Raw genomic sequence first — 27,150 nt, forward strand, 5'->3', positions numbered from 1 at the left:
TTAATCGACCATCAGTAGCTTTAATCGATTGCATCTCTTATCGACAATTAAGTGATAATCGATTAATCGTTGACATCCCTACTCTGTAGTATAACGTCCGTTGGATTGCGAATCTCGAAAGTGAAAGTAAAATGAAAGTTTCAGTTCAGACATAGCAAGTAAAATGGAAATATTTGAGCATATTCCCCCTGCATATTCCATCATGTTTTCAGAGTTATCTGGTTTTATGTCTGCCTTTAAACTCCTCCTAACATCACAAGAAAGTGAACCATTATTTAAAAATGCTAGTCAGACAGCCTCTTCTGGTCTAAGTGGGTGGTTAATTTCCAAAATTAGCAAATAATGTTTATTATCAAATGTCTGGCTTTACAACACTACCAGTTCCTTGACTTAGGGAACCTCTTGCACAAGTACACAAAAGGTTTCAAATTTCAGCGTCCTTCTCCTAGCATTTACATAGTTATTTACAATGTGATGCATAATATGTATTTTAAGCCTGACATTATCTACTGTTTGCCACAAATGTTTAAATCTGGCTGCTGGCATCGGTATCACATAACCCAGGGCTCCAAACTGCGACTAAATCGGTCGCATTTGCGACCCTAAATATTAAAATGCGAGTGAAGTTTTTGCTGAGGTCGCCACTGGCAACTAGGCCTATGTATTTACATGTTATCTCTTAAAAAATTGCATGTAATGCCTTTTTTCCTGATTGTTTTGCATTCAAATCTTTTGTTATGTTCGCGCATTGAGAGAATGCGCATCAAAGTTTTAGTGGGAAAAAGAGTTTTAAACAGTCCTCATCCGCCGCGCAGCAGCGCTGACACACACCTGATAAACGTGCGCGAGAGAGAAATGATGGAGACTTGAAGAGAAAGTGCAGAAAAACACCGTCTATTTCGTTCATAACTTGAACAAACTACAACAGGTAAAGCTGTCATCTGTGTGGATATTGCCAATATCGTTAACAGTTCTCGTTTATAATCATAAGCAGGGCCGGCCCGCAGCATAGGCGGTATAGGCAAATGCTAAGGGCGCCACTCATCCATAGGGGCGCCAGAAGAATGACTGAACGAGTGAATTTTTATTTTTTTTTTTACATATTTTTTTTATAATAGGCTACTATTTAAAAACCATTTATTCGAAATACTACCAAATAAAGCAAAAAAAAAAAAAAAGTCCGGCTCTTCAATCTTCCCCCGCCCATCGAGTGCTTGAAGTGCGTCAGAAACAGAGAGCGCGCGCGATTGGTAATTTGTTGTGTAGCGTGCCCGACGCCGCATCCAATGTAGACAGCACTGCTTTTGTTAACACACAGCTCGTATAAACGGTCCTGGCAGCTCGCGCCAGTTCTAGACACGGTGAAAGTTTCCTGATTGTGACGGAAGGCCGAATTTACATGACACATTATAAATGAGCATAGTCTGCGATAGATAGCTACAGTGCCAAAAAGAAGAGAAGAGGATAAAGACAGAGGTAAAGAGATGTAGTGAAAGAACAATTTATTGCATAGGAGTAAGATACTATAATTTCATGGCAGTTATTTTTACCTTAAACTTAATGTTAGCAGTTGTTCTGAGTTCTGAGTCCCCAGACTGTGATTTTGTACAATCATGTCAGTTTTAAGACGCATTTTTTATTATCACTTTTTTATTAATGTTTTACTCTACAGTTTTGGGGGGATACAGTACAGGCCAAAAGTTTGGAAACATTACTATTTTTAATGTTTTTGAAAGAAGTTTCTTCTGCTCATCAAGCCTGCATTTATTTGATCAAAAATACAGAAAAAATGTAATATTGTGATATATTATTACAATTTAAAATAATTTGTTTTCAATTTATTATACTTTAAATTATCATTTATTTCTGTGATGCAAAGCTGAATTTTCAGCATTATTACTCCATTCTTCAGTGTCACATGTGACATCCGGGCTATCACATGATCCTTTAGAAATCATTCTAATATGATGATTTATTATGAGTGTTGGAAACAGTTCTGCTGTAATGTGTGTGTATATATATATATATATATATATATATATATATATATATATGCTAAATCATGAACACAATGACAGGGTGAAATGGGCTGTGATGCTTGGGGCGCCAGGTAAAATCTTGCCTAGGGCAGCAAATCGGTCAGGGCCGGCCCTGATCATAAGGCTTCTTCTTAAGATCTCAGTCCATGCTGTGTTCTGTTGCATGAACTTCATTATTTGAAGTGCACTTGCCGTCCAGTAATCGCAAAAAGCTTTGTGCTTTGTTACTTTTTAATTTACAAAGTATCAGCTTTAAAATTATTCCAAATTCATAACAAAATTCAAACAATAAATACAGTTTTGGTGCTCTTTAAAGGGGCCGTTCACATATCGCGCCTAAAAACGCGTGGAAAACGCTAGGCGCGCCGCTTTCTGATTTTTTCCCAAAAGCCTTCGGGCTCTTGCGCTCCTGAGGCGTCTGCCATTGCTAAGCAACCATGACCTGCTCTCTCCATGAAGACGCGTAAATTTCAGCAAAGGATAAATGGATTTGCAGCACTAAAAATCGCTTGCAGTAGCTCTGTTACTAAATTTATTTAAAAATGGCTATCCATATACAGCTATGATCAGCTGTTCCTTCAAGTGCGGCAGGCACGATCGCGAGTAGTGCCTCAGTTCAAGCAGCACGTGAACCTATCATACCATGCTCTTTACTACTAGAGTACATAATGAACATGAATTAACATCAAAAGGTAGGCTATTTTATAAGAGATTCTACAGTACAACACTTTCAAACTGCGGAAAACGTGTAAAGCTTGTAAACATTGCAACGTAATATTAACCTCAGTAACCTTTCGGTGTCCATAAGCTCATCAGTCAGCTAGAAAAATAACTATAAAGAGGAGCATTTTGCTATTTATGAGCTATTGAATTTTAATATTTTTACTTAACCTGTTGTCTACATGATTCAACTCCTACTATAAAATTTAATTTTACTAATTAAGAAAAACAGACTGAAAGTGTGAAAGACATGCACTCTTAAAAATAAAGGAGCTTAAAAGGTTCTTCACAGAACAATTTTGGTTCCACAAAGAACCATTCAGTCAAAGGCTCTTTGAAGAACAATCTCTTTCTGACCTTTTCATAATCTGTTATTGTCTTCAAATGTTAAAAGTTCTTTATGAAACCATTTAGACAGGAAAAAAACGTTCTTTTATGGTATCATGAAGCACCTTTATTTTTAAGAGAGTATGACAAAACTCTCATAGGACCCCAAACTATACTCAGGGGCCAAGTGATGCTTATGGTCCATGATATTGGTACAGATTTTGTGTAATAAACAACGCATGACTGTATATTTAAAGTTGGAAAAGACATTTAGCTCCCACTTTAAGTGAACCTTCATTCCCAGGTCATCTACAAGATGGATTAAAATGCTGATAAAGTCAAGAAAAGATGAGACAAACAAGTCAGTATGATTAAAAAGTTAAAATGTAAAATAAATAATTTAAATAAAACGCATAAAACATGTTTATTCTGTGGCACCTAAAAAAATCATTTGGCACCTAAGTTTTTTTCTTATAGGAGCCAATGGCTCCTTACTCGATTTTTTTGTTTGGAGCCCTGTAACCTTTTGGCCATAACAGCAGTGTACAATCAATATTCTACATCTAACAAGGACTCTGAATAAACAAAAACATCACAAATTGATGTGATTCTGATTGGCAAGCTCTTGATTAGATCTGATATAGATTTGCTTGGATATATCAGGTAAAGTACAGGTCAAATCTATATTGGTCATTAAATTTAAGACAGATTAATTGTTATAGTCAACCCAAATATGTCTGTCAAAACAGCTTGCAAACAATATTTTAAGTAATGATACATTTACCTCAGGAAAGCCATTCAATACCCATAATTTTATAGTTAGCAAAAAAAAACTATGGAGAGCAGCATTTTTCTCAGTAATTGCATTGCACTGGAAAGGGTTTGTTTTTGGTTTTCTTTTTTTTCTTAACCTGTCTAGTGATGTCTCTCTAATTGTATATTTAAATATATATATATATATATATATATATATATATATATATATAAAGCTTATGTTTGTAAAATGGCAAGGCTTTTTAAATATCTGAATTCTGGTGAAACCAGCAATATCTTATGGTTGTTCTTAAAAGCTGAAGAATTCTAAAATGAACGGTGATATTTTGACATAAAAATACAACAAAGAATATTGTTTAAATGTAGAATGTCAATTTTGCATGCAAAACTCTCTCGCTCTCAGCAAAGCACTGGTGAGTCATGCACTTTCACACTAGAGTTTACGGTACATCAAATACAGGTAGGTACACTGCGCATCCATTGAGATGAATAGAAAAATAGCACAGATTGCTTGACGGAGAGTGAAACTCTGAAGCGATCAGTGTTTGGCAACTAAAAATATATCTGTGCTAAACTTAAACTTAGCTTTCAAATCATACACTGGCAAGGAAAGCCTAAGAATTTATTAGCCAATGGCTAATGTTAGACATTATCTAGTTGTTTGAAAACTTACTCTCATTGTAAAGGGTTGAATAGAAACAAACTGAAATCAGAATCCAGTCAAGACCATGTGCATCAGAATCTACTTATTTGTGAAATATGTGTCAATACCCAGAGCTACTGGGTCAGATCGATAGTTAGGCAAATGAATACCAAAGAAAAACTTATATAATATGCGATTACTTCAGCTTTGTTTGAAATGACAGACACCAAACAAAAAAGGTAACATTAATTTGCCAGAGCTGTGTCACAACACATATCAAGAGCTACATTATAGGTTCCGCTTTCAGTACTGGAAAATAAAATATATATTCTAAGATGTTTTTATTAGTACATAAACGTTATCTTGGACATTTTACCTCCTCCAACAGATTGCAAGTTTGAGTCTCGGGCAGGCAAGAATTTTAGGTGGGGGAGAGAATGTACAGCGCTCTCTCCACCCTCAATACCATGACTGAGGTGCCCTTGAGCAAGGGACCGAACCCCCAACTGCTCCCTGGGCACCGCAGCATAAATGGCTGCCCACTGCTTCGGGTGTGTGTGGTGTGTTAACTGCTGTGTGTGTGCGCAATTTGGATACTTGGTTGTATGTCATGTCACTTTCACTTTGACTTTTCCCAATTCAGAAGACCACACACTCAACTTGTGTCTCTGAATGCTTGTCATACTCGCTCCTCCGCACACACGCAGCCTGTCTCTTAAGCCTGGCTCCGCACCACAAGTCTCCACGAGCGCATCTGGCAATATGGACGTGTAAATTCAGTCTAACTGCTTTTCTAATTTCACTTGGATGAAATTAAACATTCAGCACATTTTCCACTTGTTCTTTAGATCCCAAATAATTGATTAAAGTAATATAGTTCTTTATTTACACAAAATGCATGTAACTTTCCTGTGAAATTCAGTAAATTCTGTAAAAGTAGCAATACCATTAGAATATTACATTTATTTAACTTACATTTATTCATTTAGCAGACCCATTTATCCAAAGCGACTTACAAATGAGGACAGTGGAAGCAATCAAAAACAACAAAAAGAGCAATGATATAGAAGTGCATATATATATATATATATATATATATATATATATATATATATATATATATAAATAGAATACAAAAAGATTAGAAAGGTAGTTAGATTTTATTTTTATTTTTTTTAAAGAATAGAATTAGAATAGTGAGTGCTAAAGTTGGAGAGTCAAATAATGATGGAAGAGATGTGTTTTAAGCCGATTCTTGAAGATGGCTAAGGACTCAGCTGCTCGGATTGAGTTGGGGAGGTCATTCCACCAGGAGGGAACATTTAATTTAAAAGTCTGTAAAAAGTCCGTAAAAGTGACTTTGTGCTTCTTTGAGATGGCACAATCAAGGATACCCATACTGTGCTGCACACTATTGACAATTTTAAGATGAAGCTTAACTTTGCTAAATTAAAAATCGCTATATCTGTCAAAAACAAATAAAAAACAAATATAATAATAATAGAATCCTGAATTATCTTGGCCAATCTCCAAATCAGTTTACTGATGACCACTTCAGCATTTGATCCTTGCTGTCATTCTTGGATTTTTCTATGCATGGCTTCTCTCTAGTCTCCACTGCTTTCCCAACATCAATTCTTAAAGATCCCATTTAATGAAACTACGACCTTGTCAAAATACTCCAGACTAGGGAGCACCTTTCACTTATACAAATGTTCTGAACATGTTATTCATGGCAGGAAAAAAAGGGGTATAAATTACTCTAGAAATTACTACGCTAGTACAGCATTAATAATTGATCTAACAACTAAAATACCTGAATTATACATTTGGAATTTTATTTTACTATTTGCTGTCAGTCCAGTGGTTTTCACTTGATGAAATGGAACCGAATTAAAGAACTAGGAATTGATTTTATTTTTTAATTACCACTGAGTGTTAAGACAAAACAAGCACACATGATACCGCAACAATGCATATTCACTTGGGTAGAGACACGTGCATTTAGACTGTCAAAGCCCAAGCAGGATTACTGAAATCAAAGGAGCTTAATGCTATTTATTTTAACACAATACTGCATCAGTCTTTATGGCCTACTTCCTGTGCAAGAGAGAGAAAAAAGAGGGAGAGTTCTCCAACTAGAGATCCTTTAACATTCAGAGTGCAAACCCAGAGTCAAGAAGAGGGAATCCCGGAGGTGACCTTCAGTGGATGATGAAAATTAAATGGGCTTCTCTTGCTATCCATCTCCATCTCCCTCACTGTCTCTATCTCTAACACACATTTAAACTTTGCACAGACACACATACTCACATATCATTCCCTATATATATATATATATATATATATATATATATATATATATATATATATATATATATATGTATAAAACATACTGATTGGAAAAGATATATATGTACGCACACAATGTGAGGTTTTAACCTGCGATATTATACTAGTTATGCCATTTCAATGTTTGTATCACTCCGCTTTCAGGATTTCTCAGTGCGCATCATGGTGGTGAAGCAAACTCACTATAATTAAACAAATACTGTTGATTTAGCACAAAATATATATATATATATATATATATGTATATATATATATATATATATATATATATATATATATATATATATATATATGTGTGTGTTTATTTATATATATATATATATATTCGGGATGCCGAAATTAATCGTTTCTTTGATGCATTGCGATGCAAACGAGGACAATTCAGTATCAGTTCAGTAATAGATCATAGCCGATTATAACATACTGATGCTTTTCTGATGTCATTTGTCTCACATACGTGCTGTTGCGGTAGCATACATTAGGCACATTTGGCTTGAAGAGCAACTGAGCAGAATGATTAGTGTATGAGATCAAGTACCGCGAGTAATAAGAGAGCAGACGGATCCTATGCTTTCGTGGTTGAATTCATACAATCCTGCGCAGTTGCACTTCAAATTGAATGTGCCTAATGGTGGAGGGAGGCGAGACGTGAGCACGAGTAATTAAAAATGCTCCAACTACCTTAAAAGCCGACATCTGGTAACATTGCTGCTTTCATGAACAATCTGAGCATGACCTGGAGAATACAAACGCTGCGTGTAAATCATGTCATGCACAATGAAATATTCAGGGGGTAGGTATTGGCAAACGAAGCCTCGTGAAGCACTGAGCCTTTCCTCTGATTGTTTCGGGAAAAGATTGAGGATGCAGTGCATCATAAATGCATTGTAATGCATCGTGATATCGAATTGAACTGAATCAATGACATGATAATCGTAACCAAACCATGAGACCAGTGTAGGTTCAAACCCCTAATATATGTATATACACACACACACACACACTATTAGAAGGTGAAAAGATAAGTCAATAGTAAAGACTTTTATATTGAAAGGGACTGAAACAAAGTTGTAAACAAGGACATTTTTTAACAATACATTGTAAGACACAACCAACAAATGCAATGACCAGCATTTACCTCAAAAACCATCTTAACCACTTAAATAGATACTACGACAAAGACATTGTTTTCCTCGGAGGACATTCAAACAGTTTGTTATTTTGAATATGAGATTGACCTGAAGAATAAATGTTTTATAGATGCAGGTAATCACACTCACTCAGTCAATTTTTCCTCTCATGATAATTTACTCTTTTCAATGCTTTTAGCATACAGCTTCTTGCATATAGCTTTGTAGTATTTTACATAGGCTAAAACTTTTACACATAAGAGCTTCAATAAAGCAACTCAGTGTTCTTTCGTTACTAGTTCTATAGTGATGTTTTTGAATTAGTATTCCAGTTGATTAGAGAGTGGAGATGTGAGAAGTGTGTGCAGAAAAGCAGTGTCTATTTTGTCCGCAACTAGAACAAACTACAGCAGGTAAAGCTGTCAGCTGTGTGGAGATTAACAATATATTGTTCACAATTTGTTTATAATTGATACGGCAAACTGATAATTTGTTATCAATATCTTTAGTCTTTTTGCAGTGTTCTGTTAATGCGTTAATCTTTTATTGAGGCCAGCCTAAGGCACACCTGTGCAATAATCATGCTGTCTAATCAGCATCTTGATATGACACACCTGTGAAGTAGGCGGATTATCTCGGCAAAGGAGAAGTGCTCGCTAACACAGATTTAGACAGATTTGTGAACAATATTTGAGAGAAATGGGCCTTTTGTGTACATAGAAAAAGTCTTAGTTCTTTGAGTTCAGCACATGAAAAATGGGGGCAAAAACAAAAGTGCTGCATTTATAATTTTGTTCAGTATATATGACAGGATTCCATGGAAAACTTGTTTCCTATTAAAAGGTTTTCCCTGGGGTTCCTGTGATGTAATGGCTTCAATGTCAGAAAAGCATAAAAAATTTTCTTGTAAAAAATAAATAAATGAAATAGTTCAACAGAGCATTACAAAAGAAAAATAATAATAACACAAATTAGCAAATGGTGTCCAGTTAAAGTTATGTTCTGGCCAAAGTGTAACACTTTGAGAGATTTTTACACTTGAGTCCTCTTTAAAAGAGGTGACTTTAGAAACCTTTTAATTGACCCAAAACTGAAAGAGTCTAGTTGTCTTTGCATTTACATTTCACATACCTGAAAGTCGAGTTATAACATTCAGGTAAAAAAAAAAAAAAAAAAAAAAAAAAAAAAAAAAATATATATATATATATAAAATTATTATTATCATTATTATTTTATTATTATTTTTTATTGTAATTGTTCATTTTAATGTTTTTTTTTTTTTTAAGAAAATTTTACATCCAACTACACCACTCCAACATTTTCTCATACATGTCGACCTTCAGCTTCTACTGTTATATTCTCTGTACACTTCTTAGTGCCCCTCACAGTAACCAAGTGAGGGGTCTCACTTATACACAAAGGACTGCTTTTTCCATTCACCTGACAGTCTATTAAAGACTCAGTATGAGTCAATACTGGGACACCAGAGCCATCCCACGCTTGCATTCAGCAAACAGCTGCCTCTGAAAGCTCAGCGGGACATAAAACGCAAGGCTTCCATAACAGCCCTGGCTTATTATGGTATTGACAGATTGACCCATGGAGGTCAAAAGAAATAAGAAATGGGCCTGCTCTACAGTGGGTAGCAAGTGATGTCACAAGCTTCTGAAGGTATCTACTTGCCCATGCAAACCTCACAGCCACAATGGAACAGTGTTATGGGTGGTTTGGGTGATGTTATGCAGTTATGGTTGGAGTGGTTTTGTTTGGGGCACACTGCTGTGTAGTTGCTGAGATTTCTGAGTGGTGCTACAGTAGGTGATTATTTACTGATTTACTCCAAAGTTTCTATGAGATTCTTTGTCCTTGGGATTTTTGCCCATGTTTATTGTTATTTCAAAAGTCACATGTCTAATTTGTGATGACTTACTTTCTACTTCCAGTGTTTTTTTGTTTTTTTTTACATAATAAAGATAAACAGCACAAGACCGCCTGCATAGACACAGATCAACAAATGCTTCTTCATCTTTGGCCCAGCCACTGATCCTTTAGTTAAGGGCAGGTGAAGGAGTCACGGGAAGCACAACAGGATCACTGAACTAAAAATAACATTAGGATCCTTTGGATTCATTAGGATTGACTCAGTAGAGCATTATTTGTTTGTTCGGGTACATTTCACTATTGGACTATTTGATCCACCCAATTCGACACAGGCTTTGCAAACAGACTTCTACAGAAAAATATAGACTCAAGTAAAAAAAGTGATGCAGAGATTACATTTGTTGTAGGTTAAAACCTGGAAACAAGTTAGCATTTCTAGCATTTTCATGAAGTCAGTGGGTTTTTTAGTTCTGAAATAAGTTTTGTAGTTAATACAAGCTCAAAATATATATTCATTTATTCTATAACAAAATATACATCAGTAATACTTCCAGGCTGTCCTACAAAAATATGTCATCACTGTGGCATTTAATGTATGAAATACTGATCAAAAACTATCCCTTTATAAACAGTGGAGCTGTCAATCACACAGCAAGTTTATCACTGACAGGGAGTTCTGCACTTTGGCCAAAACTCGCGATAAAATCAATGACACTGCAAAATGTCTACACTGCATATTGAGTATCTTATTTAAATGTACGTTATGTCTGCAAGGTTATGATGAAAGCATTCATGAGAGTGCAGAAATCGTGAGGTCACTGCATTTGTTCGCTCGACAGATAAGGCTTTGATGGGCTACATCATAAGTGCACCTCAGGACACATTATACAATGTAAAATGCCGTTCATGACCCATTAAATACTTAGGGTTAGGGGTTTGTTCAACTTAACCCTAAATATCATAAGTAGCAATAGTGATGCAGTAACTATGTAATTAATCCTGTGTGGCCAACAACAGCTGTGGTTTTGTACATGTAACTGTGGTTACAATAAAACCCCTAAATGGAACTATGCTGAACATTACAACATGCAATAATATATTTAGTTAAAGCTACAGATGTAGTAAGAGTTCAACATCATACTCAACTGAACCAGTTGTGTTAATTTCAGCATATGAACTAGGCCTACTCAGCAGAATGAGCTCACCTCTGGCAGACAGCTTTTTGGTGTTGATGATTTTGGCAGCATATTCCTGACCAGTAGAGATTTTCATACATCTTCTCACCACAGAAAAGGCTCCTCTGGAAATCAAAAAGAAAGTTAAATATATATATATATATATATATATATATATATATATATATATATATATATATAGGGTTAGGTTAAATTCTGATAAAATATTAAGACTGTGAATATTAATTTTATTTTAATTTATCCTTTTTTTGGGTATGTACATATTTCTGATAATGCAGAATTTTCCTGTTTGTTCTTCACTGTGAAAAAAAAAACTACCCTGATACCCTCTGACGTTTCTTTAAAAAATACAAATAAATAAACATTTAGACGTTCATAAAACCTTGTCTTGAATATCCCCGCTATATGGGCGGTATCTGTAAGATCGTGCTTCTCAACATCAACATACCGGTAATTCCGTTCTGAAAATAAGTAAACATGGCGTTTTAAATAGGGGAATTACGCTGTTTCCTATTCCCGCCAAAAAACGGGAAAGACTTATTTAAAAAAGTACAGTATTTAATTGCCAGGGTGAAACTCGGCGTCATAACAGCACATGAAAGACGCAGAAAAGAGACTTGCGAACGCAGGTACGTACACAATCAGGTAGGGACTAACAGGTCACTTTCACTGCATTTAAAACAGACAAGAAAAAAACCGTTTAGGTTGTTATTAGAAACTTGTGCATAACTAATACTTACTTTCCCAGTTCTTCATACAGCTGATATTCGTCGGTAAACCTGGTGCAGGTTGTTGAAGCCATACCTAGAGCGATAGGAAGAACAATCTGAGCGCAAAAGTGAAATCTGCGGTTACCTCGTCCTATATATCCTCAGCGCAGACTGAAAGTAAATGTCTCAACGAAATGACAATGCATAAGTCTGTAACTTCAAATCCTCTTGCAGGTGTGAGATGGTGACTGGCACTGTTTTGACACCTATTTGAAGTTGAAACGCCGCACCTCATCTAATCAGAGATGCCCAAGTCGTGACGTTCTTTTAAACTGGTTCTTTTTAATGATTCAATCCAACCGATTCGAAACGTGTCTGAATCATTTGAGTTTCGGGGACTTTAATTTGCTTTGTAAATGTTTCTAGTCACAAACGCGTTAATATAAATTCATGAAGAGTGGAAGAGTAGTTGTTTATAACGTATTAAAAAAAAAACCTGTATGAAACCAACGTAAGTAGCCTATTACATTTTTAGAAATTTGCCCGTTTTAAACTAGAAAACAAATATAAATAAGATATATATATAAATGGGCTACTGTTAAATTTACCCCAGGTATTTATTTTATAATATCATACAATAGTTGCATTATATTTTATAATGTCCGCATAAAAAGGAATGGTCTAAATTAGTGCATAGGCTCTTAATTGTTTCTCATTCATTAACCATTAGTTTTGTTTTACATTCAAGTTAAAAAAAAACACATGGTTAACACAATTTCACAATCATTTTAACCATTAAAAACATATAGTGATAAAGAATATTATGATATTTCACTTGATAAGTTTCATTGCTTTAAAAAACTAATTTAAAAAGGGGAGCTGTAAAACGCAGAGCGGGGATATAAATAAACCCTATTGCTTTGATGATTCAAATGAATCAATTTTTGACCGGATCATTCGAACGAACCGATTCGTTAAAATGATTCGAGTTTCCCAACATTAGGCTACTTAATCTCTCACATCTCGTTTCCTGTTGTAACAGCGGCTGTTGAATCCAGTGTAAGAGCTCTCTCTGGCGGAACAAACACGAGTGTTCGAGAGTCTAAAAAGACTTGAGTATTTAAATCGCAGGAAATGAGAGAATGTGCGCGGGTAGACTTGATTAGAGTTGATAGACTGATAACGCTAGCCTAAAATAAGGCATCAGACAGTACTGTTCATCCTTGGGTACTGTCACCTTGGGTTAACAGGGATGACCAGTTATCCTCTTAAATGACTAATCCTGTAAATCCAGTTGAGCATTCTCCTTCATCTCCTATATGTCTCAAAAATCAATGTGATGATAAAAAGCTCTCCCTATATCACCCTTGACTTTTCAGATTAGGTATATTTGTCACTTTTTACTCACCTGAATATTTATTATAGTCCTTTTGTCAGTTCTTCACAATGAATAATAAATATTTCCTCTTTTCAAATAACTTGCAGTGAATTATACAAAACTGAAAACCACTGCCCAATATTAAAAAATTATCAAGACAATTTTTATTTGAAGTTAATTCAACTTGTGAATTTTTTTTAAATTAAATTAAATTACACAATATAAATTACACACTTTTATCCAAAGCGACTTACAATGGATTCAGGATATGCAAATTTGGATGTAATAATCAATAATATTATATTGTCAGAGATTTTAACCTTCATGTTGATAATACAAATGATGCTTTAGGACTTGCGTTTACTGACCTAGAGGTAATAAACTCTTTCGGAGTATGGAATAGATCTTACTGATATAGATATCGTACCTTAAAGTGTCCCATGGTATAACAGTAATACCTACACTCTCAAGAAAGAAACTTGTAGTTTTGAGCGCAAATGGAAAAAAAAACTAAATTGGACGTTTTTAGAATTGCATGGAAAAGCAGTAGGCTATGTCCGGCTATAGACAGGCTCTAAAAACTGCCATTGCTGAGCATATCCACAAACTGCTAGAAAATAACCCAAACTTTCCAAGGTTATTATTTAGCACAGTGGCTAAATTAACAAATAACCAGACGCCACCCGATCTAAATATTCCCTCACAGTTTAATAGTAATGACTTGATTCTTCACTGATAAAATAGATAACATCAGAAATACAATAACAAATGTAGATTCTACAGCGTCTAACATTTCAGCTTTATACATCACACCCAAAGATAAACTGCAGTGCTTTACAACTATAGGACAGGAAGAGCTAAATAAACTTAAGTTATCACTGCATCTAAACCAACAACATGTTTATTAGATCCTGTACCCAATAAATTACTGAAAGAGTTAACTGTAGCAGAAGAACCACTTCTCAATATTATTAACTTGTTTATCATCTTTAGGTCAAGTCCCAAAACCATTCACGCTGGTGGTTATTAAGCCACTTATTAAGAAAACCACAACTAGATCCTGAACTGGCAAATTACAGACCCATTTCAAATCTTGCATTTATGTCTAAAATTTTAGAAAAAGTTGTGTCTGCTCAATTGAGCACCTTCCTGCAAAAAACAAAAAACAAAGAACAAAGATCTGTATGAAAATTTTCTGTCAGGTTTCAGGCCCCACCATAGCACAGAAACTGCACTGGTAAAAATTACAAATGACTCGCTTCTTGCGTCAGACCAAGGCTGCATCCCATTGCAAGTTTTCTTGAACTTAGTGCCGCATTCAACACCATAGATCAACATACTCTTAGATTGATTACAAAACTATACTGTACAGGTATTCAAGAGCAGGCTCTAAGATGGTTTAGATCCTACCTGTCTGATCAATATAACTTTATTAAAATGGGAATTCATCTTATTTATCTACAGTAAAATATGGAATGTCACAAGGATCTGTCCTAGGTCCTCTGCTATTTTCAATATACATGTTGCCCCTTGGTAATATTATTAGAAAATGCAGGATTAGTTTCCACTGTTATGCTAATGATACTCAACTATATATTTAAACGAAACCAGATACAATTTCAAAATTATTTAAGCTAACAGAGTGTGTTAAAAATTTAAAAGATTGAATGACAAATAATTTTCTCCTATTCAATTCAGATAAGACTTATTGGACCATAAAAAAAACAGTACACACAGATTAGATAGATTACAATTTGCAACTAGACGGATGTACTGTTACTTCCTCTATAGTCAAAAATCTGGGTGTTATATTAGACACCAACTTATATAATATAATTTTTCCCAAAACAGCATTCTTCCATCTTAGAAACATTGCCAAGCTACAAAACATGTTACCTGTTTCTGATGCAAAAAAGCTAGTTCATGCATTCATGACCTCTAGACTGGACTATTGTAATGCACTTCTAGGTGGTTATCCTGCATCTTCAATAAACAAGCTACAGGTAGTCCAAAATGCAGCAGCTAGAGTCCTTACCAGGTCAAGAAAATATGATCATATTACCCCAATTTTACAGTGTCTGCACTGGCTAACTATTAAGTTCTGTATCAGTTTCAAAATATTACTTACCTATAAGGCTCTTAATGGTTTAGCTTCTGCGTACCTAACTAGTCTTCTTCCACGCTACAATCCATCACGCTCCCTAAGGTCACAAAACGCTGGAATTTTGGTAGTTCCTAGGAGAGCAAAGTCCACTAAAGGAGGTAGAGCTAGTTTTCCATGCCCAAAACATTACTGCCTACACCACTGAAGCTGTTATTTACATGTGTCATTTTTAACCTTATGTGTCGATGGAGGTTGGAGCTACAGTAGATTTGCACCTAGTAATGGACACTCCAAATAATCTTGTTTTCCATTTGCATTAAGATTATTTTTATTACCACACTGGCATATAATTTTACTTAAGTAAAATGCACTTAATTTAGATCCCCCCCAGGAAACAAGACCTATCTTATATCATTTTTTATATAGAAAATCAATCTTTATTTATTTATTTATTTATTATTATTTATATTTGTACTTGTGGGGAAAAAAGAAGAAAAACACTTAAAAAGAGCATTTTTCCAGCGTGCATTAATGAAGTGTTTAAAAAGGAGGAGGAGGCCGAAATAAACTCTAGGTTTACTGAAGAAAACATGCTCCTGACCAGGTTAGGTTCATAGAGTAAGTTACTACGGTAACTGACTTGAGTAAAAGTTAGCTCTCTTTCAGAAACAGGCTTGATTTACCCTGCTTTCTCGGGTTTGACAAACCTCCCATTCTGAAACAGAAAACCTTGAGTTTCCCTCATTTCAGGGTTAACATACTCAGAGTTTTCACTTAACCTCCTTTGTGAAACGGGCCCCCGCGGTACTGTGGCCATAGACGGCCTGTTATTATTTAGATACTGCTTACGGGCAAATAAACCACGCCCATTTTGCGTCTCAATTTCAACATCTTATTCTGCTTATTATAATATTATCGCCCTTGTAAATTGTTAATAATACGGGCTGATAACAAAGACTTGATCATAAGCATTTTGTTACAAAACATGTACCAATATAAACACGATTTTCTCTTTCTCTCTCTGAACGTGGATTCGTGGAACGCGAGCAGTTCCGGCTTCGTCACAATGACGTATGCACCTGCGTCAGACGCAGCGTCTAGATTCAAACTAGTCGGCGGTTAAGAAAGTGAGAGGACTTAAAGCGTACAGAAACAAACCAAAATTAAACTAAATCCAAAGATGTCTAAGACATTGAAAGGAATCACGCTGAAGGGGAGTGCAGAACTCGTTGCTGAGTTTTTCTGTAAGTAATGTTACTGGTTTTTGGGCAGATGAATGGGTTTCATGGTGTCGTTCATGTCTGTCCTGGTTTCAATAGAAATTGAATTGAAATCGACGCGAATCGGGAGGTGTCTGAAGTTTCGTTCAAAAGACTCGTGCCTTTGCTACGGTTCAAACATTATAATCCCAAATGCATGGCTTTAAAAGTAAAGATTTTTTTATGATGATTTCTAACCATGTAAAACCTAACATATTAAATATTAGTCTTTTTTGTTTTATATCAAAATGTTTGCGCTTGAGTTTGTTGAGTATCATATTTGCTACCTTAGGATGGTAAACTTTTTTTGCGTCAGAATAATTTATGTCAGTACAATTTAAAGGTGAACACTTAACGTTACTGCATGTGTTCCTCTTGAAATACTGCAAACAATATAAGTCAGTGGTTTTCAAACTCTGTCGTGAGACTTGATTTAAGGAAATTGTATATGTGTAATGAAGTTCAATATTCGGGAGGAAAGAAACGGGAAACATAGCTTTGAAAACTAAATAAACATAAACAACTAAACGAAAGTGAGGAAGCCACCTCACGCAGAATAAATTCAACGTGTGTTTGTGCTGTGCTGTTTTTGCAGTGTTGAACATAATGGCCAATCGTCACAGATATGTGTTTTCATTTCTGGAACGCAATGACCAATCAGAGGCGTTACAGTTAGTCAGAGTCCACTCGCCAAGTTTTTGTTCAGTCTTGAGTTGTGGAAGCTCGCGAATCCTCTCTTTATTACAAAGTGTTGACGCAATGTAAATAAGAGATTAATTGTGCCATGTTGCGATATTCATTGATTATAGCAGAATTTCTCAGGGAGCGCTCCTAGCGTGCTTCCTTGTCTGTATTAGTCCAAATTCAGTCCGTTCTTAATTTGAATAAAATTTGCTAAGACCAATGTGGCGTACTTGCTACAAGTTTCAGGATCAAGTAACATCCGCATATAAACGGTGGAATCTCTCGAAATCGCAGTGTTTATTCTTACATATACTAAATAGAAATCAGTAAAGGTTTCACAACAAAAAGGCTACATTTTATAACAAGCCTATTTACTAAAATGCCTTTTACTTGAAAAAAAAAAGCAAACTGTCAATCAAATGTCAGAAGGCATGTAATAGTGGTCAATAGGTTTTTCCATCAAGGTTATAGTCATAATTGGAGTCTTTAGACATTTGTGTAGAGAAAATAATACAGTACTCTTGATTTATTGTATTTTTTTTATATATATATAAAAAAAATTACTTTTTTTTTTTTAAAGTTTTTTTTTTGTTTATAATTATGTTAGTGTTATCCATTTTAGCTCCTGCATCATGATTCGTTTGGAAAATGAAATACATTTTAGTGTGCTGTGCCCTTTTAATTGTTTCCGAACATAAATGAAATGGGTCCTTTTGTTGTCCGTAGCATTTGGAATCAACAGCATCTTGTACCAGCGAGGAATCTACCCAGCAGAAACCTTCACCAGAGTTACTCAATATGACATGAGCCTTCACCTGACCACAGATGCAAAGCTGAAGAACTACCTCACCAATGTCATCTCACAACTCAAAGGTTGTTTTTAATCCAACCATGCTTGTCTGAAAAATAATAGTATCAAATTTTGAGTAACTGTTTGTTTTATTAAGACTGGTTATGCAGTTTAGTAGGAGGTGCATATGGTATTCATACCTGCCTTCAATAGTTTTTTTTTTTTTTTTTTTAACCTCAAAGTAATTTAAGAGTGCTGTATTCACATGAGAAAGACTACTTTCATGACTAGAAATGGAAACCTGAGCCTGCTTAGTTCTTTAGCATTGTTTGTCCTTTTCGTTGCAGAATGGTTGTTTGATTGCACAGTTCAGAAGCTGGTGGTTGTCATCACATGCCTGGAGACCAATGAGGTGCTGGAGCGATGGCAGTTTGATATTGAGTGTGACAAGACAGCAAAGGAGAACAGGTACTTAATCAAAATTCGTAATCTGGAAGGATGAATGATACATTTTCATATTCAATCACAGCCTTTTACAATAAGTGAATAGTGATTAAGTCTTATTGTTTTTTTACCTAACCAATGCAAATATAAATTTTCATAAAGTATTGTACACCTTGGCTTTTCCAGCACACCCAGGGAGAAGTCCATAAAAGCTATCCAAGAGGAAATCCGTTCTGTTATCAGACAGATCACTGCTACAGTCACCTTCTTGCCATTATTAGAAACTGCCTGTAAGTAAACTAGTTATTGTTTTAATAAGTACAGAATTTACTGTGCTTAAAATTTATCAGCATGAGCGATCACTTTAGCGCCTCAATTCAAGCGACATGTGAACCCATCATATCGTTCTCTTTACTATAGTACAAATTTAACATGAATGGACACCAAAAGATACTATCTGATATGATAGTCATATTAGATCATATCTAATATGATCATTAGATCCATGCAGTCACACCGCAAGATCACTGTCATCCTGTGCTATATAATTTGTATGAAATATAAAAAATATATATTTTTTATTGTCGCTGTAGCATTAGATTTCAGACAAACATTTTAATAAATGTTATGGATTATTTTTATTTTGGCAATATTGCATATGCCATAGTTTACATAGCAGGGCTCCAGACTGTGCCAAAAAAATATTAATTTGTGAGTGAAGTTTTTGCTGAAGTGGCCAATGGATACTATAGGATATCACAATATCGTTAACAATAGGGCTGCATGATAAATCGCATGCGATAGTTAATGCACAGCTTGCCAGTAAAGCCTGTTCAGTAATCAGAGGTAAATCTCCATCACCTGCGTGCTTTCACATGGAGCAGAATTAACTACACAGAGCCGTTGTTCACAGACAAGCTGCGCAAAATATGATCGTGGTTTTGCGCAGCTTGTTGAACAACTGCTCTGTGTAGTTCGATTTACCGCTGATTACAGAACTTTACTGACAATATCGCATGCGGTTTATCGTGAAGCCCTAGTTAACAATTTGTTTATAATCTATACAACATCTTGTTGTCAATCTTAAGTCTATTTGTTGTGTTCTGTTAATGCGTGTACTTCATATTATTTGTAGTGCACTTACTGTCCAATAGACATAATAAGCTTCATCCTTTGTTACATTTTAATAAACATAGTAGCTTTAAAATTCTGCCAAATTCATAATGAAATTCAAACAATGAATATTGTTTTGGCACTCTTTAATGCGGCATGAGCGATCGCTTTAGCACCTCAGTTCAAGCAACACGTGAACCCATTATATCTTTCTCTTTACTATAGTACAAATTAAACACCAATGAATGGACACCAAAAGATATTTTATAAGATGGAGTATATCTTACTGAAATGTCTCATGGAATCGCTCATCCTTTGTTTCAAACTGCGGAAAAATTTGGAAAACTTGTACCACGTATCAATCATTTACCTCAGAATAACCATTCAGCATCCATAAGCTCATCAGTCAGTCAGGAAAAAAATAATTATAAATAGGTGCATTATGCTAAATTTATACCCTATTGCATATTCATATTTTTTACTTAACATGGTAAGAAACTGCAATGAGCTAGAGGTAAAATTCAACACCTCCTATATTATTGCATGTTACTAATGAAGAAAAACAGACTGGATGTAGGCAAGACATATGACAATATTTATAAGATGCATTGAAGAGGAGCCCAAACTACACTTAATGGCCAAGTGATGCTGAAATAATTATGATCCACAATATTGGCACAGATTGTCATAAACGATTTTTTGTGACTGTATATGGTTCTCAAGTTTAGTTTAGTTTAGTTTAGTTCTAGTTCAAGTTTAGTTCTCAATTTAAGTGATTCTTAGTTCCCAGGACGTCAACAAGATGGATTAAAATGCTGATAAAGACAACAAGATGAGACATAAACACATGAAATTATGACTACTAAAATAATATACGTTTATTCTATGGAACCTAAAAAACTATAATAATAAAGTACCTAGTTTTGTTTCTTATAGCCCTGCATAGTACAACAAATGTAAATAGGCCTTTAGCAGTAACCATAGAATTCATAACAAACTTTGCTTAGATCATTTTGAAGTTTCATTTGGTTTCGTTGAGAGATATAGTTGAGTATCAACAGCATAACAGTGGAAACTAATCCTGTATTTTCTAATAATATTACCAAGGGGCAACATGTATATTGAAAATAGCAGAAGACCTAGGACAGATCCTTGGGGGACTCTATTTTACTGGTGATAAATGAGATTAATTCCCATTTAAATAAACAAATTTGGAGCAATCGGACAGGTAGGATCTAAACCATAATTATTATTAATTAGTATTATCTTAAAGCTGGTCCTTGAATACCTGTATAATTTTGTGATCGATCTACGAGCATGTCATGATATATGGTGTCGAACGCAGCACTAAGATCAAGTAAAACTAGCAATGAGATGCAGCCTTGATCTAACGCAAGTAGAAAGTTATTTGTAGTTTTAACAAGTGCAGTTTCTGTGCTATGGTGGGGCCTGAAACCTGACTGAAATTCTCCATACAGAATTTTTTTGCAGGAAGGAGCACAATCGAGCAGACAACGTTTCCTAAATTTTAGACATAAGTGGAAGATTTGAAATGGGCCTATAATTTTCCAGTTTACTAGGATCTAGTTGTGGTTTCTTTGTCTAATAATACTAAGTTATTGTGTTTCCATGTGAATCAATCAACAGCAATAACTACTCGTGCAAAGCCGAATTTTATATATATATATATATATATGTATTATTTTTTTTTATTTTTTTTCTCCCAGTGGTTTCTTTTCAGAGTGAAGCAAAACTAAACAATTTTATAAAGCTGACAAGTTGCATGGTACATATTTTGATTTTCTCTTTATTGTGACTTTTGTCCTTTATAACGCAGGTGCTTTCGACCTTCTGATCTACACAGACAAAGATCTTGAAGTACCTGAGCAATGGGAGGAATCTGGGCCTCAACTAATTGACCAATCAGAAGAGGTCCGCTTGCGTTCCTTTACTACTTCTGTTCATAAGGTGAACAGTATGGTGGCCTACAAGAGGACAAACTCCATGTGATTTTTTTTTTTTTCTTTTTTTGTGTGTTCTGTTCTCTCTCTTTTTTTTCTGTTCAACTTTTCAGTCTTCTGTATATATATCTATATAAAGCTTATTTCTTATTTGTTGTATTTTTAAAGAATGTATTTCCCAATACAGAAAATACAGTTCTTGTTTCCAATGTTGTATTGGTGATTTATGTTTCTTTGATATTTTGCAGTAGTTATCCTCTAGATGGCGACAAAATCTAGGTGTACATTTCCTTACAAATGTGAACAGGCTGTCAACAACAAAGCCTGTCGAGAATGCATCTGGCTCTGTACTTCAACTTAAAGTGTTTCCTTTAATATTTTCCATTAATTATTTTACGGCTTTATTATTAGTTACACATCAGTGTTATGGCAATATTGGTTCTACCTTCTTAAAAATGGCTATACCTTTAGGATGATTCTCATTACTGTGTGGAGGATCATCATTGATAATTACAAATGAAAACATACATGCCAAATAATGTTTTAAAATAAACCTTGTATGAGGACAGAATTTACTCAAACGACGTGCTATTGAGCTCTTCTATCTTGAATAATTACCTACAATGAAAAGAGTGTAGAAGTGTGTCACAAATAAAGGAGACTAGTGTCTCAATTATGAAAATTTGTAGCAGAATAAAGGATGTAAATGTGTTTCATCTGAAGCAGGGTGGCAAATTCTGCTTTGAACCTGTCATTCTTTGGACATCAAAGTCTTCTATTGCTGATGGCTCAGTTGAAGACACATCAGAGAAACACCTGCTGGGTTCATTAGCATGAGAAGAGGTGGAAAGGCAGTCTTTCCCCTTTATAGCAAGAAATGTAGTCAAGAGAAAATGACAGGAGTTTGTGTTATATGCTATGCTTGTACAGGTCCTTCTAAAAAAAATTGCATATTGTGATAAAGTTCATTATTTTCCATAATGTAATGATAAAAATTAAACTTTCATATATTTTAGATTCATTGCACACCAACTGAAATATTTCAGGTCTTTTATTGTTTTAATACTGATGATTTTGGCATACAGCTCATGAAAACCCAAAATTCCTATCTCAAAAAATTAGCATATTTCATCCGATCAATAAAAGAAAAGTGTTTTTAATACAAAGAAAGTCAACCTTCAAATAATTATGTTCAGTTATGCACTCAATACTTGGTCGGGAATCCTTTTGCAGAAATGACTGCTTCAATGCGGCGTGGCACGGAGGCAATCAGCCTGTGGCACTGCTCATGTGTTATGGAGGCCCAGGATGCTTCGATAGCGGCCTTAAGTTCATCCAGAGTGTTGGGTCTTGCGTCTCTCAACTTTCTCTTCACAATATCCCACAGATTCTCTATGGGGTTCAGGTCAGGAGAGTTGGCAGGCCAATTGAGCACAGTAATACCATGGTCAGTAAACCATTTACCAGTGGTTTTGGCACTGTGAGCAAAAACCGTTTTCGTGCTGAAAACCAGAATCTTCATCTCCATAAAGCTTTTCAGCAGATGGAAGCATTAAGTGCTCCAAAATCTCCTGATAGCTAGCTCCATTGACCCTGCCCTTGATAAAACACAGTGGACAAACACCAGCAGCTGACATGGCACCCCAGACCATCACTGACTGTGGGTACTTGACACTGGACTTCAGGCATTTTGGCATTTCCTTCTCCCCAGTCTTCCTCCAGACTCTGGCACCTTCATTTCCGAATGACATGCAAAATTTGCTTTCATCCGAAAAAAGTACTTTGGACCACTGAGCAACAGTCCAGTGCTGCTTCTCTGTAGCCCAAAGTGGCTTGACCTGGGGAATGCGGCACCTGTAGCCCATTTCCTGCACATGCCTGTGCACGGTGGCTCTGGATGTTTCTACTCCAGACTCAGTCCACTGCTTCCGCAGGTCCCCCAAGGTCTGGAATCGGTCCTTCTCCACAATCTTCCTCAGGGTCCGGTCACCTCTTCTCGTTGTGCAGCGTTTTTTGCCACACTTTTTCCTTCCCACAGACTTCCCAATGAGGTGCCTTGATACAGCACTCTGGGAACAGCCTATTCGTTCAGAAATTTCTTTTGTGTCTTACCCTCTCGCTTGAAGGTGTCAATGATGGCCTTCTGGACAGCAGTCAGGTCGGCAGTCTTACCCATGATTGCGTTTTTCAGTAATGAACCAGGCTGGGAGTTTTTAAAAGCCTCAGGAATCTTTTGCAGGTGTTTAGAGTTAATTAGTTGATTCAGATGATTAGGTTAATAGCTCGTTTAGAGAACCTTTTCATGATATGCTAATTGTTTGAGATAAGAATTTTGGGTTTTCATGAGCTGTATGCCAAAATCATCAGTATTAAAACAATAAAAGACCTGAAATATTTCAGTTGGTGTGCAATGAATCTAAAATATATGAAAGTTTAATTTTTATCATTACATTATGGAAAATAATGAACTTTATCACAATATGCTAATTTTTTGAGAAGGACCTGTATATAAAAACATTTTTTAAATATTTTTTTTCTTATTTTTGTCTAAATTATGCATTCAGTTTGTAGCAGCACCATATTCCACATGGAATATTTGTATTTCTAAAAAATCATATCTTATTACTTTACACTACAGTAGTATTTGAGAGCAATGTAAAAATGAACAAGGTAAAACAAAGACCAGCTACCGCAACTAAAAATGTACATGCTTCCATTTAATTTGTTAACTGCTCAACTATAAATTCCTTTAAATAAATAACATGTGCATCCTTAATGATTGCACAATATTGTAAAATAATAACTTAAAGAATAGTAGATCCATCAACATGTCAGGTGTGGAACAGGTTTCTTGAACATGCCAAATGGGCACACAGTGATTTCTACAGACATCTTATTTCCATCATACTCCAAAATTGTCAAGGATTTTAACACATTTGTGTAGCAGATAATAAATAAGTTGACATCTTACAGGCTATTGAGTTCTTTATATGTAATGTAAGTGAAAAGAAAAAAAATCTGTAACATGGTATAATGGTGTAACACAAAGTGACTTGGGAAGTGGTTATACAGTGAAAAATGACCGTGTAGCAAAATAAGATTTTGTATATGTGCGGATTTCAGTAGGCTAATTCAGCAAGTGAGCTGCACAAAAAAATAACAGATTACAAAAATAAGGAATGTTCTTGGCTCAATCCAAGTTGATTTGGTGTTGATTACCATGTAAAATAGGCTGGAAATGTTATAAAAACAAGAAAGATTAAAACAGCTAAACTGGAATTAGAAAATCTGTGAGAAAAGGCACTGCACTAGTATAAATGTAAGAATATAGTACATGCTTTTCAAAGGAATAGCTAAAAGATAAACATTACATGGTACACATAAATCTAACATGCTAGAACTGCTAGCTAAATGTATCTCTGTAATATTATACCAAATATCTCAACTCCAGCCATGCTTATGGTTACCAGATTTCAGAAAGAGTATTAACTATTAAAATTATCTGCAAAGTATTTGCATGGAGTATCTCCACCTACAGGAATTACACTAGAAGTGTAGAACTGAATCTGTCTAGAACTTTAGTTCCACTGCTAAAAGGGTGATTTATTTTTTTAGACAACTGTATATAACTTTTTACAACTTTACAAAGTTACTTTACAAAAATACAACTTGTACACTTATGACTTGGGAATCTTACCTCTTAAAATTCTATTGTGTGTGTATGTGTGTTACGGTAAATTTCATTTTTGTTTGTTTTTACAAATTCACAGATGAGTTGAAATGATTTTCTTTGCTAACAGCATGTCACAAAATGCTTTGGACAGAACTTGTATTGAACCTGGAACATTCCTTTAACGAGTCAAGATAATTTAATCACAGTTTTAAAGCATTTCTTCATCAGATGAATTACATCCACAGGTAAAGATCCATTAATCCTACTTTCCTTCATAAAGTCTATTACAGCACAGCTATACACAGCTCATAAATGCACTTTATTCTGATGCATCTATAACCCAACCTTGCATTTTCAAAAAAACTGCTTCAGGGTCTTGTAATCCTTTAGTCTCTGAGAAATGGGCAGGGAATGTTGTCCTAGGACGTCTGCATGCCAAAGGAAATGCTACAGTCCTCTATTTAGCAAAGCTTCCTCTTCTTGCTCAGCCAGCAGCTTCCAATTCTGTCTGTTCTTCCTACATCCCTCCAGCAGGGGAGAACAGTACTCTGAGATACCCGTCAGCGCCTGCTCACACAAACACAGGGCAAGAGAGCAGAAGGACAATACATAAAAAATGATCACTACTGACCTTAAAAGATAAGACCCAAAAACTAAAATTCTGTCATCATTTACTCATATTTTGAAAAATGTGGTCCAAACAAAACTGGACCCCACGGACTTTGACTGCATGGAATCTGGAGTCTTTTTTTTTTAAATATAAGAAATGGATACCAGTTTAAAATGACATGAGGATGAGTACATGATGACAGAATTTTCATTTGCTGAGAAGAAGAAATGGTAACGGCTTGCTTTATTCTAAATGATCAAATCAACCATGTAAAGCCTGACATGATACAGTAAGCTTTAGAGAGTTAAATACCCACATAATTAGCAGTTGAGGTATTCTAATGCACATACCCAGTCTATGATGATCCACACAAAAAAAACAGTTAATTATATAATAATTCAATAAGAAAATGAAACAAAACGTACATTAAAACTTGCCTGATTTGCATTACACATCAGCATATACCAAACAAGTAGGCCCACACTAAACTTGCACCATTGGTTGAACAAGGCTCTTTTTTCTTTTAGCTGGTTGAGTCACTTAAACAATATAAATGTCAAAAGAAAATATGATTTACCTCATATAACTGTGTACAAATGGCATCAATGAAAGACACTTGCATGCTGGGAATTTTATCCTGCTTCTCCCTGTTCATCAGATCCTTGGAAAGAATCATGTCACATGGTTACTTTTATTTTGTCATCCACCAGAGAGTTACTGACCTGGTTCTAAACTACTGCAGTCTTATAAAACACAATATTGATGTTTTCATAAAGCAAGTAAAGAGCTTACAATAGGTTCAATGTTTAGCTCTCTCCGCTCCTTATCACCTTGTTCAAAGAACTCTGTGGCAACCAGTTCTGCTATCTGTTGAAACATAAATTAATGTTAATTACTGAATTGGTACTTTCTTTGGTGAAGAAAATGTTTAATATTTCACATAATATTTCAGCTGAACAACCTTGAAAATTATTAAACTTTCCTGTGTTTTTTTTTTTAGTTGGCAGTCTTCACAGGTTTGCTTATTAGTGTTATTTTCAATATTTAGGGTTGGGGATTTGATAGACAGATCGGATGCTAAGGAGTTATGCAACGGATATCTGGCTGTGTTTAAAATGGAATACTGTGAATGCTTGTTATATTCTGTATGTTTTAACTATAGTATGTGAATCAAAACATATTGCAATAATAAAAAAATTGGTGTCCATCTATCTTATCTTAGAAATAAAGAAAAAACTATATGATTCATACAAGCAACAAAGTACTTAATTTTTTACCATAGTCTCACGTCCGTCCAGTAAATATTAAGTCTGTCTATATGTCGTGAGTCTGCATAATTCTCAAAGATAACATGTTCTTGGT

The 27,150-nt window shown here is 35.2% G+C and overlaps 3 protein-coding genes across 12 annotated transcripts in view; 1 reads left to right on the forward strand and 2 right to left on the reverse strand.

Moving 5' to 3' along the window:
• The window catches only part of LOC132109609 (calcium/calmodulin-dependent protein kinase type II delta 1 chain), a 177,966-nt gene extending 165,859 nt beyond the window's left edge, over positions 1-12,107 (reverse strand). For 3 of the 10 annotated variants that reach the window (XM_059515852.1, XM_059515888.1, XM_059515870.1), the window contains exons 1-2: positions 11,803-12,102; positions 11,072-11,166 (exon numbers count right to left, since the gene is read on the reverse strand). In XM_059515852.1, the coding sequence (XP_059371835.1) occupies positions 11,072-11,166; positions 11,803-11,864 (157 nt within the window). In that variant the 5' untranslated portion in view covers positions 11,865-12,102. Of the gene's footprint in view, positions 1-11,071; positions 11,167-11,802 lie in introns of all 10 variants that reach the window. The other 7 variants (XM_059515879.1, XM_059515836.1, XM_059515905.1 and 4 more) reach the window with 5 other exon arrangements.
• A 4,219-nt stretch (positions 12,108-16,326) lies between these two features.
• LOC132109886 (mitotic spindle assembly checkpoint protein MAD2A-like) lies at positions 16,327-21,714 on the forward strand. Its single transcript, XM_059516293.1, has 5 exons — positions 16,327-16,498; positions 17,924-18,070; positions 18,335-18,455; positions 18,618-18,721; positions 21,382-21,714. The coding sequence occupies exons 1-5, from the start codon at positions 16,435-16,437 to the stop codon at positions 21,552-21,554; spliced, it is 609 nt and encodes a 202-aa protein (XP_059372276.1). The 5' UTR covers positions 16,327-16,434; the 3' UTR covers positions 21,555-21,714.
• Positions 21,715-24,336: 2,622 nt separating this feature from the next.
• The window catches only part of LOC132109682 (cGMP-specific 3',5'-cyclic phosphodiesterase-like), a 38,956-nt gene continuing 36,142 nt past the window's right edge, over positions 24,337-27,150 (reverse strand). Inside the window, exons 19-21 of the mRNA XM_059515954.1 lie at positions 26,581-26,655; positions 26,366-26,449; positions 24,337-25,745 (exon numbers count right to left, since the gene is read on the reverse strand). Of these exons, the coding sequence (XP_059371937.1) occupies positions 25,626-25,745; positions 26,366-26,449; positions 26,581-26,655 (279 nt within the window). The 3' untranslated portion in view covers positions 24,337-25,625. The remainder of the gene's footprint in view (positions 25,746-26,365; positions 26,450-26,580; positions 26,656-27,150) is intronic.

This window comes from Carassius carassius, chromosome 2 (genome assembly GCF_963082965.1).
Source record: "Carassius carassius chromosome 2, fCarCar2.1, whole genome shotgun sequence".
In the NCBI taxonomy this organism is placed as follows: Eukaryota; Metazoa; Chordata; class Actinopteri; order Cypriniformes; family Cyprinidae; genus Carassius; species Carassius carassius.